At 34.9% G+C, this 13038-nt stretch overlaps 2 protein-coding genes across 2 annotated transcripts; one reads left to right on the forward strand and one right to left on the reverse strand.

The window, feature by feature from the left end:
• Positions 1 to 5184: 5184 nt before the first annotated feature.
• Positions 5185 to 6747, forward strand: LOC134233023 (uncharacterized). Its single transcript, XM_062715022.1, has 3 exons — positions 5185 to 5296; positions 5967 to 6054; positions 6257 to 6747. The coding sequence occupies exons 1-3, from the start codon at positions 5200 to 5202 to the stop codon at positions 6636 to 6638; spliced, it is 567 nt and encodes a 188-aa protein (XP_062571006.1). The 5' UTR covers positions 5185 to 5199; the 3' UTR covers positions 6639 to 6747.
• A 559-nt stretch (positions 6748 to 7306) lies between these two features.
• Positions 7307 to 12300, reverse strand: LOC134233024 (polyglutamine-binding protein 1-like). Its single transcript, XM_062715023.1, has 7 exons — positions 12210 to 12300; positions 11916 to 12060; positions 9209 to 9361; positions 8651 to 8751; positions 8448 to 8536; positions 7730 to 7890; positions 7307 to 7602 (listed from the first exon to the last, which is right to left on the reverse strand). The coding sequence occupies exons 1-7, from the start codon at positions 12280 to 12282 to the stop codon at positions 7464 to 7466; spliced, it is 861 nt and encodes a 286-aa protein (XP_062571007.1). The 5' UTR covers positions 12283 to 12300; the 3' UTR covers positions 7307 to 7463.
• Positions 12301 to 13038: the final 738 nt, after the last annotated feature.

Here is a 13038-nt window from a genome sequence, read left to right on the forward strand (position 1 = left end):
GAACTTATTCAAATAAGGAAATTTCGAAACTAAACAAAAAAATGTGTTTTTAAATATTTTTTTTACCTTTCCTACTGACGTTTTCCCCAACATGTCTTTCTTTCTAAGCCATTGGTATATTTATATCAGTCTTCTTATCCCAACACTAATTTCATCCTTAATGTTCTAGATTGATTTCTTTTGAAAATGTTCACTACTTGCGTCTGAGTCTATATAAACTCTATTGTGAACACAAATAGTCGAGACATTAAGGGTTGTCCCAAGAATATTAGAACTTACTCAAAGCTATAAAATACCATAAGTAGGTCATGGTGACCTACTTTTTGATTTGAAATTTTCTGAGGACTCAAGATGCATTCATTGACAAAGATTGATGATTCTAAGCCAGAAAGTACCTGAGATATTCAAAAGTAGGTCACTGTCATCTACATTCTCCGTCAACATTCTTCGAAAACCCAAGATACATCAACTGACAAAGTTTGACGATTCTAAGCCATTAAGTACCCCTTATTCTTAAATAAAGCCATAAAATGTTACAAGTAGGTCATCCTGACCTACTTTCAAATGACGTTCTCCGAAAACCCAAGATGCATCAACTGACAATGTTTGCATGATGATTCTAAACCAATAAGTACCTGAGATAATTGAAAGAAGGTCATTGTGACATTCAAAATTCTCAGAAAACCACAGATGCCTCAACTGTCAAAGTTTGACAATTCTAGGCCAATGATAAATTACTACCCGGGATACTTGAATATTGACATTTTCCGAAGACACAAAATGCAACTGAAAAAGTTAACTAATTCGAAGGAAATAAGTACCTAAGATATTTAAATATAGCCATAAAATGTCAACAGTAGGTCACCGTGAGCTACTTTTTGGTCGAGAATTTCCAAAGACCCAAGATGCATCAACTGACAAAGTTTGATGATCATAGGTCTGAAAGAAGTCGAAACATGCCTTTTAAACAATTTGAAAACAAATACCTACAAAATTCAAAAGTAGGTCACAGTGGCTTACTTTTTCATAAATATGTTTTAAGGCCCAAAGATGCATCAGCCAAAAATTGTAAAAGTAGGTCAAGGCGACAGACTTTTAAGTTGAACTTGTTCGAGGACCCCCTAAATGCATTAACTGACGAAGTTTGATGATCATAGGTCTTAAGTGTCCAAAATATGCCTCCGAATCAATTTGAAAACGAAAGCCCGAAAAATTTATAAAGTAGGTTATGGTGACCTACTTTTGAGTTAAAATTGTGTGAAGTTCTAAGATGCATCAACTGACAAGATTTGATGAACCTTGTCTTATGATGTATATATAGTAAGCAAAATATCAATTTAACGTTTTATTAACAATGAAGTGACGTTCAGACAACGCCCTTTGCCCCCAGGGTCATGCCTTGAACAATTTTTAATCTTCATCATATCCTGACCCTTGTATATATCGTAAGTTTGGTGAAAATCTGCCTGGTGTTTCTGGAGTCGAAGATTTTTTTTAGCAATTAGATCCAATATTTTTCAATATTTGGCCTCTTGAATACTAGCTTTTTTTTCCTTTCCCTCACAACAATGCATATCTTGCCTATGTAGGTAGGGACTGACCCAATCACAAGACAGGATGTGTATTGATGAGGAACATAGATTAAATAAATTAACTATTTTTAATTTTTTTCTTCTCTTTTCTCAATTTGGTTAAGCTATGTCTGTGTGAATTTTTAATTGTCTAAACTTTAAATTTATTTATCAATCGTTTTTTATTTATTCATTTTTTTATTATTATTAAAACACATGCAAAAGTACAATTAGCTTTTTTTAATCTGACTTTAAGGATTAAATGTAGTGCTTAATTTTATTAGTCATATGACTTTTATTTATTTATTTATAATACTCACTTTATACTCAGTATTTATTTTTGTTCCTCTTAATGCATGTAATGCAATCATGGATATAATGCTTTTCAAGTTTGTCGTTTTTCTCTAACTAATTCTAAAGAAATTATATAAATTCTTAACATTTTTTTTTAATTCTTAAAATTCGTTTTATCTGCCATATGTATGTGTATATAATTATGTACATGTGTTTTTGCATGTTAATTTTATGTTGTAAATGATTTTAACTGTGCTAGTCGGTTTAAGGGTACTTACCACAAACAAAAAATGGATGCGCGGGTTGATATATATTTTTTGACTGATTTTGATTTGTAATGACATAAATAATAAATCCCTGAAATATAAAGAAATCGTAGGTTTTCCTTGGTGCTTAAATTTGAGATTTAATTTTGCCTTCTATATAATTCCATACAAAATTTTGCACAATTTTTTAACTTTATGCCAAAATCTTATAAAATTCTCCCACTCTATACTTGGTAAACTTTATTCAGGTTGTCAATTTAGATGTAAATCTTTGAGAAATAATGCTGATTTCTGAAAAAAGTTTGTTTGTGTTATTTATCCTTAAGAGCTCATGTTTCTTGTTATGTAATGTATACAATGCCGACTTTAAATAAAATTTATTTACTAAAATTTACTTACTTAATTACTTAGGGTCCGAACCCTGGTTTTAGTATAAATGGTAGCCCTTGGGCCAATGATACCCTGAGTCAAATTTGACAGTGATTGGCCGAGGGGTTCTTGAGTTATGGCCCATATTCTGAAAAGTTCACACACATCGCAACACCGCACCTTTGGCTAGAAGAGCTATAAATAGATGCGGGAAAATCCAGTTGTATACAGTTTGTTTTTGTGGGGGGGGGGGCTTTCATGATCAAATACATTTTATTAATAACAGATCTGAATGAAAAAATCCCCAAAAAACCTGTAAAATATCAAGCATATAAAAATAAAAATTATATTACTAGCATAGTAACCATCCTTGGACCCGTGCTAAATGTGATAGAGTATCTCTAATTGTTACATTAGGACGACTAAATATACAAAGAGTTTAAAAAACTTACAATGATTTTTTAACGAAAAGCTTATTCCACAGCAAAATCAAATTCCTTTGGTAACGCAGTAGTACTGTGCCACACAAGTTTTATGAAATACACATGTAAGGTAGGCCTGTACTAGGTCTCGATCACTTTTTACAACTGTTTATCATGTTTATTTTTAAACATCATATTAAGTATAGGTGGGGGATCCACACAGGTTTTGTGCCAAAAACTGTTTAACTTAAGTAAGAATCCAGTCAAGTTGTCACAAATTTTAAACAAATTGCAACAGAATTAGGCCCATAAAATGCTGGGGTATGATATGGGAGACGTGGAGAGGAGGGGGGTGCTCTATAGCTACTGCTCACCGAGTTAGTATAGTATTTTTTTTTTATTGTTTGGCAAATTTTGACATATAGTATCCCGGTTCCTCTTCCCCGCTTTTAAGTTGTTGCTGTAAGGCTGAGCACTGAAAAAATCCAGGATTTCATTTGGACAACTGTTAACATGGTTAATAAATAAGTAAAATTTTTAAGCTCACCTGAGCTGAAAGTTCTCGAAAATGAGCTTTTCTGAGTCACATTTTTTGTCAGTAGTCCATTTGCTATAGCTGTCTGTCTATAGCTGCATGTCTGTCTGTAAACACATGGTAAACTTTTCACATTTTCGACTTCTTTTCCAGCACCACTAAGCCAGTTAATTCCAACAAAACTTGCCACAAATTAACTACACATTCTTTGGGGGAAGGGACTTCAATTAATGAAAGTTTCTTCAAATAAAAGGGCAAACCCCCTTTCAAGAGGAGATAATTTAGAAAAAATGAAGATTTGGTGATATCTTTTAAAATTCTTTCATCCAAAAAAGATGAAAATTTAGTAGGAAACTTTCTTTACATTGTATAGATTCAAGTTTGTTTAAATTATGACCCCCGAGGTTAGGATGAGGTCATAGTATTGGTGATAAAGTTTTACATAGCAGGCGCGGATCTAGAAATTATTTAAAGGGAGGGATGAAAAGGAAAAAAAAGTATTTGTAATAATTTACGTAGGTTTACAAAATATTTTTTAAACAACTTATTAGGATACAAGGATAAAGTATTGCCTTTAAAAAGGGGGGGGGGCGGAGTGATCAGCCTGGGAAAGAATATCAGTATTGATTTATATCTGAAAGTTTTTGACAAAGACAGAAAAATAAATTTTCCCGATAATGCAATTTGGTAAAAGAAGAGATGGGGTTAAGAACATGTTTCATTCAAGTTTGGCATGTAAACTTTTTTACGTTTATTTTCATGATTGCTTTGTGCTTTTTCTTAGCCAACCTGCTCAGGTGAGTGATGTGACCTATGGCCCTATTCATGCTCTTGCTAGGGGAAACTTGGACAGTTTAGGTTTTTCCCGCTTGTTTGAAATTTTTGGGGTCCCCTTTTGAAATCGTTGTGTCAGTCCCAATTTAAGAATGTTTCTTTCACGTATCATATGTACATACATTGTAAATGAATAAATCATATCATTGGCGTCGGAAGCAAATTGAAAATGGTGGGGGGGGGGGGGGGCTAATTGTAAAGAAAAAATTGTACCTCCAAAATAACCTGACAAGCAAAAAAAAAAAAAAAAGGAAATGTCTATTTCCCAAACACGAAAATCCTTTTTCGTGGGGTGGGGGTTGTTGGTTAGGTTCGAACTCCGGTACCAACTCCGGTGCCCCCCCCCCCCCCCCCCCGGTTCCGACGCCTATTCATTTGTTGTAGATCCTGTAACTATGCATTAATGATGTTAACTATACGTTCCTGGGCCAAAATCAGTTAGAATGTACACATTTTTTTGCTTATTCAAAATAATTTTTTTTATCAGATTTGAATCCATTTCATTTAGTTTCTAGGGATGGAAGCCGGCTTTGTATTGTCTAGATTTTTGGCAGGGATTGCATTTTTATCTCACCCCTCATAAATTTTGTTTTCTAACAATTAAAAAGTTTTTAAAATTATACGTCCACAAAAGTCAATAAACGAACAGAAGAAAACCTTAGGACACTTATTTAGGTAGTTTAATTAGTCAATATTAGTTAAATACCCTAAACTGGAACAACAGTGTCTCTGTGTACATATAAAGTAAACAAAGATTTTATCGACTTTCGCTACCATTAAGTACTAGCTCTTCCACAATGTCAGTATGTCCCGTTCCTACAGCAATATCAAATGGATATTACGTCGGTGCTAAGGTGTCCTATGCCGCTGGTGACGTCATACAGTATATCTGTAACAATGATTATGTTATGTCCGGAAGTCCTAACTCCGTCTGTGACGCCACTGGAGTTTGGCTACCGGTCTCTGGGTCTGTTCCGGAATGCAGTTCATCCTACTTTAACAACGGTAGGTTTATGTGGCTTTTCTTTTACTATAGTCTAAAGATAGTAGATTTAATACCTGAGTTTCTTTTTACTTTACCTCAACGACTGTAGCTTGAACTCAATTTTTCAAAATTATATTTTTATAAAGGCAAGTCAAAATTAGATTCTTGACAAACGTTGACAACAGGATATCCGAAGCCATCTCGTTTGTCATGCAATTCAGTTGTTGATTGATCTTTTAAATTATCATCAGTATTCTCTAGTCAATAAAACATCTACATCTATATGAAACAGGCGCGGCAGACTTTGTAGAGTCTTTAATTTCAAGTTCACCGAGATACTGAATATACCGAGTCGACGCAATGAATGGTTATAAATACAAACTAGTATTGTAATTTTATAAAACCTCGGCAATATATCTAAATGTAGAGTAGAAGGGCGACAAGTGTTCTTTTTCTCATACAGAAGTTTTTAAATAAATATTTTTATAAAGAAAGATCGGCTAATAAAGGAGCACATTTAGTGCCCAGTGAAATTCCATCAGTTTCCAACGACAAATAAATATAATATTGTCAATGAGAGATCGAGTTCAAACTCAGGCATATATCACCTTCTGAGTATCTATATGTATATGTAGCACAACGTTTGGCATAATCGAGAGATAAAAAAGAAAATAAATTATTTTATTCCAGTCTGGTTCCTACTGGTTCTATCGTTGTTGGGGTTCATCGCTATAGTGATCATTCTGCTCCTGTTGATTCTCTGTTGCAGATTTTGTTGGTAAGTAAAAGTCATATATTAACACATAATCCAGCACCAACAATAAATACTAGGCTAGTAAGCTTAGGTGAACATCCATTAATTAATAAAAGTATCATCGGAAATCATTTCAAAATTTATTTCATTATGTTTGATATTTGAGTCTCCTTCAGTATTTTTATGTCATACTTTCATTACTTTGTAAATATTTTGTACTCTGCAGTATTCGAAATCGTGTCAATGATGAAGAAAGCGAGGCGGAAGGAAGAGGATGTTGCACGTGCTGCAGATCAGGGTATGAGGAAGAGGAAGAAGAAAAGCCAAAACCGCGGAGAAAACCGCTCACAACAGCAAAAAAATCTCCGAATAATAAAATAAATAATAAACCCGTCACAAAAACTAAAATAACGAAAAAGAAAGTTGTATCTAAAAAGGGGAAAATAATGAGGACAAAAAGAGGTGTAAAAACTCTTAGGAAGGGAAAGGATAAAACAGCAGTCAAAACAAAGGAAGATAGACCACTGAACTCACGAGAGGCAAAGAGTATTACAGAGTGGAAGCCGTTCGCTAAGCCCGTGAGGAATATAAACACTAGCACGAAGTAGCACCAACCTGCAGTGCTAGCCTTTTTATAGATAGACAGGTCACCTCGTTCTTGAATTATAATGCATTTGACATCTACTGTCTGACATATATTTTTACATCTGAAAGCATAAATCTCTTCAAAGTTCAATGCATACTAATTCTCGAGTCTTAGAATTGTGACTGATGCTCTGTAGATGCTCTATACAAAGGGGATGCAGTACCCTAGTTATAAATAGTAACCCACTAAAGATGACATGTACCACATTGTAGGGGTGAACACAGTTACTAATCTACCCATAATAATAACAAATGAAGCTGATGAATTAACAATGATCTAGAATCAATCGTCTGTTGTTAAAACGTGAATGCAACAGCAATCTGAAGTCTTCTCCTCTGTGTTTAAGACAGCATCAGTGTTTCTTTATACACTGTAATTCCAACAGCAATGGAACCATTTAAGTCCCTTTGATAATTTTTCTCAAGTTGGAAATTTTGTAGCTTTTATAATAAATGTGGAAATGGTTTTACATTCCTTATTTTAACTTACCGGTACATGTAGAAACTTGAATTTTTTTAAGATTGTCAATATTGGAGGGGGGAGAGGGCAACATAAAACTTTGAGTCAAAATACAAACAGTGTACCTTTATAGTGTATTGTGCAAACTATTGCTATTCAAAGAAGACACAATAATATTGATACATTTTGTATTTTTCTAAGACATCAATGAATAAAACAAAATAGATTTTGCAACATGTAGTCTGTTGTGAATCTTGTGATGACAATTTTATACAAACACAATGACGATGATAATGATGATGATACGTAGAATGATGACAACACGTGGTTAAGGCTGTTCCCGATTCCTGCGTAAGATTTCGCCGGGGCTGGGGTAGGGGCGCTGCTGGAACAGGGGGCCTGAGGCAGTGGTATCGACCCCTGTCTTCGCCTCCCCGCGTGATGCCAGACCTGTTGACCATGTCCCCCTGTCATATAAAATAACAGTAGTGAAATTTAATTTTATTGTATGAAAAATGACAAGTCAAAAGAGTCTAGTCTGTCAAGTTCTCATTTGACAATATGAGGAGATTTTGAGATTTTGCTAATATTGACCTTGGGACCTCGGAGTAGGATGCAGGATCCATGGGATCTAGCTCATCCTTCTGTCGTTTACCTCCCCTGCGTCGGTTGTCATTGTGACGACGCCCGCGGTCTCGGCGACGTTTTTCGTACTCGTCCTCGGAGTCTGAGGAGCTAGAGGAAGAGGAGGAACTCTGTAACGAAGAAACGTGGAGAGGTATATATAGGATAACAAAATCTTACATACATCAGTGTAGAGGTGGGCATTATTAATAGATGTATGCTACTGAACAACAGGAAAAATTACATCAAATTGTGTGAAACCTCAAGGACTTGTAAAAAAAAGTTTGTTATTATAAACAAAATTTTCTGTTTTATACATGAACATCACAGACCTTTTTGTTCTTTTAAAGAAAATCCAAATTTGTAACACTATAAATACTGAAAGGCAATTTTGCTTCTTTGTAATTGTGCTGTCTTTATTAGCTATAATTAAGACTACTTTTTAAGTGGAAATGTTAGCGAGACCCAAATTTAACAAATTATTCTTAAAAACTGGTATTTTATTTTTAGCATGATTTAATTTAAGCGATTTTAAAATGCTCACTAAAGAAGCTATTACAAATAAAACGCAATTTATTTTTAGCGATATTCAATTTTAGCGATCTCACCACCCTCACTAATAATGCCATAATTAAATCCTCGGTAAAAATCTGCGTATACAGTATAATACTAGCTCTATTTCACATACCACATCACTCTCCTCCGAGCCCTTGGTCTCCATCTCTTCATCACTCGCCTCGGCCTCTTTATTTGCCAGATGCTGGTCACCAAGGAGATCTGTAAACAACATTTACACCATATCAACAACTTCAAATTTCTTCAGAGTAACTCTCTTTTACACGAAATTTTAGCGTATGACAGAACAGTAATTTGTATACTGTAGTCCCTCACCCTGAATCCTCTGTGCGGAGATTGTGATGTGGGCGCGGGGGTGGACAGGTGACAGCCAGCTCACCTGGTCTGTGATCGTATTCCAATAATAGTAACGATTCCTGGTAAAAGGGAAATAACAACTGTAAAATTCCGTCAAACACTGGATTCACTGTATGGCGTTAGTAGGGTAGTTGTAGTCATTGTGATCTTGTAATCAGAATTTACCAAAATAGTAATTAGTTTTTTCTCAAACTAAGGACTGCATAATTCTATCTTTATCTCAAACACCGTCTGGAGACACTATATTGATAAGTAATTTTAAACTTCTGGGGTTAACAATCCATATGGCTTGTCAATATATATAGACTTAAAAAGTAAAACTACATTCAGTGAGAATATATAATTTGCTTTAATAATGACTTTTACCTTGTGTATCCATACTTATACCATAGTAAATAGAGAGGCAGGTATCATCTTATATCTATTTTGTGTAATTTGTAATATCCTTTTAATTTTATCATGAAACTTAAAAAAAAGGTTTAAAAAAGAGTTTTACAACAAGAGATGACATCTTACGTCAGAGGGTCAGCTACTTCCTCCCACCCCCCAGGGAGTGGGTAGCGCCGTAACATCCTGTCTCTCTTTTTTATCATGATGGGGGCGGGCTCAAACTTCTGGATCCCCCACCTCTTCTTACAGTACTCCACACAGGTGTGGTATTTATTGTACCTGTTTAAAATGATCAGGAAATAAGATAAACAAAATTGTAGAACTAATTATTTCAGTAACACGATGGTTTGCATCAATGCATGCTTTTCACTGGTATGTCAAAAATGGCTTGATCATACCTAACTTACCTAGAATACCTGGTACCTTAATATTATTTTTATGATAAATTTGTATAAGCCTAATAAATTTCATTTCAATATGTGCAATCTCTGTGAAGAAAATAAACTGAAAGTGATGATCGCCCACCAAATTGAACAACCGACAGACAGCAGCAAAGGAACATGCCTTCCCTTCTTCTACATTTCATGTTGATTTATAGCTGCAGAACTGTAGCTCTCCAAAAAAAAAAATATATATTGACAGAGAGCTACAGTGCCAGCCAGTGAAAAAACTGTATATTTATAACTCACAAAAAATTGTTCTGTTTCTCAACTTATTTCTCCATGTTTTTAAACTGTCATCCCAAAATATTTACATTTGCTGTGTTTTTCTACTAAGCCAACTGTGAAATTGATTTGAAAATCATTTTCGTGTATACTCACGCGTAGAAATATACACGGAGAAACGTGCGTTAATGTGACGTCACAATGAGGCTGCAGTGACGTTGGTAAAATGCAGTGATATAGGACAGCGAAAAATTCAAATATTGAGTATATTTTAGTTGCTTCCAAACATGTTAAATGAAAATATATGGAATGTTTTTCAGTCTTGCACGTAGGCATATTTTTCAAGAAGCGCTAGCGTGCTTCATGAAATATGCCTACGTGACAAGTCTGTGTGATTCACACACCAATAACTCACACAAAACTTAAGAACCCTCTCTACACTGCACACTAAAGAGTTCTGATTCTAAGGTATTTTTCTGCAGTTAGAGTGATCAGCCCTTAGATCTAAATTCTAACAAGAGATGTTTGTAAAACACTTATGCCCCCATCCCCCCAAATTGGAATTTTTTTGTAAGTTCAAGGGGCATAACTCTGTCAAAAATGGCACAATTGTACCCAAAACAGAACTTGACCTAGATATTCATCTGATTAATCTGTATATTAAATTTCATCTCGGTATGTGTAATGGTTGCAAAGAAAATGAACGGAAACTGCAAATAATTGAATTTTTTCAAACTCTAAGGGGCATAACTCTGTCAAAAATGGTGCGATCTTACCCAAAACAAAACTTGCCCGAGATATTCATGTGATATATCTGTATACCAAATTTGATTTCAGTATGTGCAACAATTGCAAAGAAAATGAGCGGAAACTGCAAATAATTGAAATTTTTCCAAGTCCAAGGGGCATAACTCTGTCAAAAATGGTGCGATCTTACCCAAAACAGAACTTGACCTAGATATTCATGTGATATATCTGTATACCAAATTTGATTTCAGTATGTGCAATGTTTGCAAAGAAAATGAGCGGAAATTGCAAATAATTGAAATTTTTCCAAGGGGCATAACTCTGTCAAAAATGGTGCGATCGTACCCAAAACAGAACTTGACCCAGATATTCATGTGATAAATCTGTATACCAAATTTGATTTCAGTATGGGCAAAGGTTATGAAGAAAATGAACGGAAACTAAATGGACCGACAGACCGACGGACCGACAGACCGACCGACAGACAGCAGCAAAGCAATATGCCCTCCCTTCTTCGAAGGGGGGCATAAAAAAAGAAATATACAATGTATTACTCAATTTGTAATTAATTTTACTATTCTGAACATTTTAAAGGGCCAAGATAAATTAACTAAACCTGTTATTTACATGTATTTTCTCTACTGAAGCAATTAACAGCAATTTCTATTCAGTGATATTGGTTGTCTTTGAACATTTTTCCCGGTGGTAAATGCCACGCACCATACTGTGAAAATTAAATAAATAAGCTCAGTATTAACTCCTTTATACAATATATTTTTCTCAATGTCCCCTAAAAAAATTTGCACTAGTGTAGAGAGGGTCCTTAAAAACATTCCTTAAATATAACTTATCGTGTATTTCTAACAAACTCTTTCACTGTTTCCACAACAAAACATTACTTATATTTGTTGTTAATAGCCCTCCTGGTCCAGAAATTGAGACTACCGAAAATTTTGTCTATCTATACTGCTTTTTTGGTTTGCAAGATAATTTGGTCCAACGCACTTCGTGCAGATGTCAACTACGAGAGTACGTCAAAGAGGAGTAAGAAACATTTATCATATTTATTAATCTATCTATTGGGTTAAGAATTTGGAAGAATTAATCCTGAACGAAATGCAAATTTTTGTGCGCAATAATTAAACAGTTTTTTCAATTGGTGGCACTGTAGCTGTCCGGTCTGTCAATACATTTTTCTTGGAGAACTACAGTACAGCAGCTAGTACATTTACAACCTTGTTTTAAAAATTTGCACTTTGACTCAATTACTGAAGTGAAAGTAACACGAGATGAAACACACATAACATCAAAGTCTACATTTACACTGACCGCATTTTATATTTTCATAAAACTACGTAGTAATTTCTCAACATTGATAAGTATATTTACGAACTAAGACCGTCAATAAGTAAGAATGATACCTGTTAGGGCAGGCTGAGACGTCGTACACCAGGGGCTTGGTCTGGTCATGTGACGTATCCATCTCCTGCTCTGTGACCGGGGGAGCTGTGTTTTCTTTGATCGGATCATCGTAATCCTCGGCAAAAACCTCCTCTACTTCCTCAACTGAAAAGTTAACAACTCATCTCAACAAACAGAGAAATCAAATGGAGCATAATGTTACAGAGGAAATTCGAGATGTACCTGCATGGCATTATCTCCAATTATTACGAAATTATATGCTTTTGTACGGTGTATTATTAGAAAATACTCACCACGTTTACTTTGCTCCTCGGTAACAATCCCTCTTTTCTTTAGTTTTGCTAGCAAAGCCGCTGGAAGTGGCATTATTTTGATGTCAAACTGACTCTTACAAAAATTTAAAGGTAAAATCACGAGGAATTCCGAGCATTTCAATTTCGAATTGAAATGTCAACACGTACCTGAACCAAGTCGTAAGGAGGAGAACATTGCAAGAGTGGGCCTGTATAAATATTTCGAGTTAGATTATAATTTATTTTCAAACCAATTAAGAACAAATTACTTATTATTTATTTATAATTAACGGAAGGTCAATTATTTGCTTTACCAAGAACACCATTAGGGATGGTGGGCCGGATTACATGCAGCCAAGGACATAAAATAGGAAAAATAGAACTGGCCGTGGGGCATTTATTAATGTTACTCCAAAAAGGATAAATATCCCTGTTTTTGATATGTTTAAAAATTAAGAAGTTGCAATTATGTACTAGTAAATAAATTATGGCGGTATCTAAAACTTATACAAATTCCAGGCGACTGGCGACGGGCGACGGGCAAGTATTGTTCCAATTTTCAAGAAAGGGGATAAACATTTAGCTTCGATCTATCGACTTCACTAGCTGTATCTTTAACATCTATCCCTTGTAAACCCCTAGAACACATTATACATAGCCAATTCATGGACCATCTAGATGAGAATTCCATCCTCTCAGACAGTCAACATGGGATGGATTCCGCTCTAAGCGTTCCCGAGCTGTGAAATTCAGTTGATGTCCACCATAAACAGTCTAGCCCAGAATCTAAGAGAAAAAGGTCAAGTAGACATTATCCTGCTTTACTTCT

The sequence above is a fragment of the Saccostrea cucullata genome, unplaced genomic scaffold (genome assembly GCF_032062105.1).
Source record: "Saccostrea cucullata isolate Sc308-1 unplaced genomic scaffold, CSIRO_AGI_Scuc_v1 ctg3523, whole genome shotgun sequence".
NCBI classification, from domain to species: Eukaryota; Metazoa; Mollusca; class Bivalvia; order Ostreida; family Ostreidae; genus Saccostrea; species Saccostrea cuccullata.

What these genes read in the sequence shown, in the direction of transcription:
- LOC134233023 (XM_062715022.1), top strand. Translation starts at nt 5,200, where the DNA reads ATGTCCGGAAGTCCTAACTCCGTCTGTGACGCCACTGGAGTTTGGCTA. An exon ending in TTCATCCTACTTTAACAACG is followed by an intron (nt 5,297 to 5,966) that starts GTAGGTTTATGT and finishes ATTTTATTCCAG; the next exon opens with TCTGGTTCCTACTGGTTCTA. An exon ending in CTCTGTTGCAGATTTTGTTG is followed by an intron (nt 6,055 to 6,256) that starts GTAAGTAAAAGT and finishes TGTACTCTGCAG; the next exon opens with TATTCGAAATCGTGTCAATG.
- LOC134233024 (XM_062715023.1), bottom strand. Translation starts at nt 12,282, where the DNA reads ATGCCACTTCCAGCGGCTTTGCTAGCAAAACTAAAGAAAAGAGGGATT. An exon ending in GAAGTAGCTGACCCTCTGAC is followed by an intron (nt 8,752 to 9,208) that starts GTAAGATGTCAT and finishes CCCTTTTACCAG; the next exon opens with GAATCGTTACTATTATTGGA. An exon ending in TCCTACTCCGAGGTCCCAAG is followed by an intron (nt 7,603 to 7,729) that starts GTCAATATTAGC and finishes TTTATATGACAG; the next exon opens with GGGGACATGGTCAACAGGTC.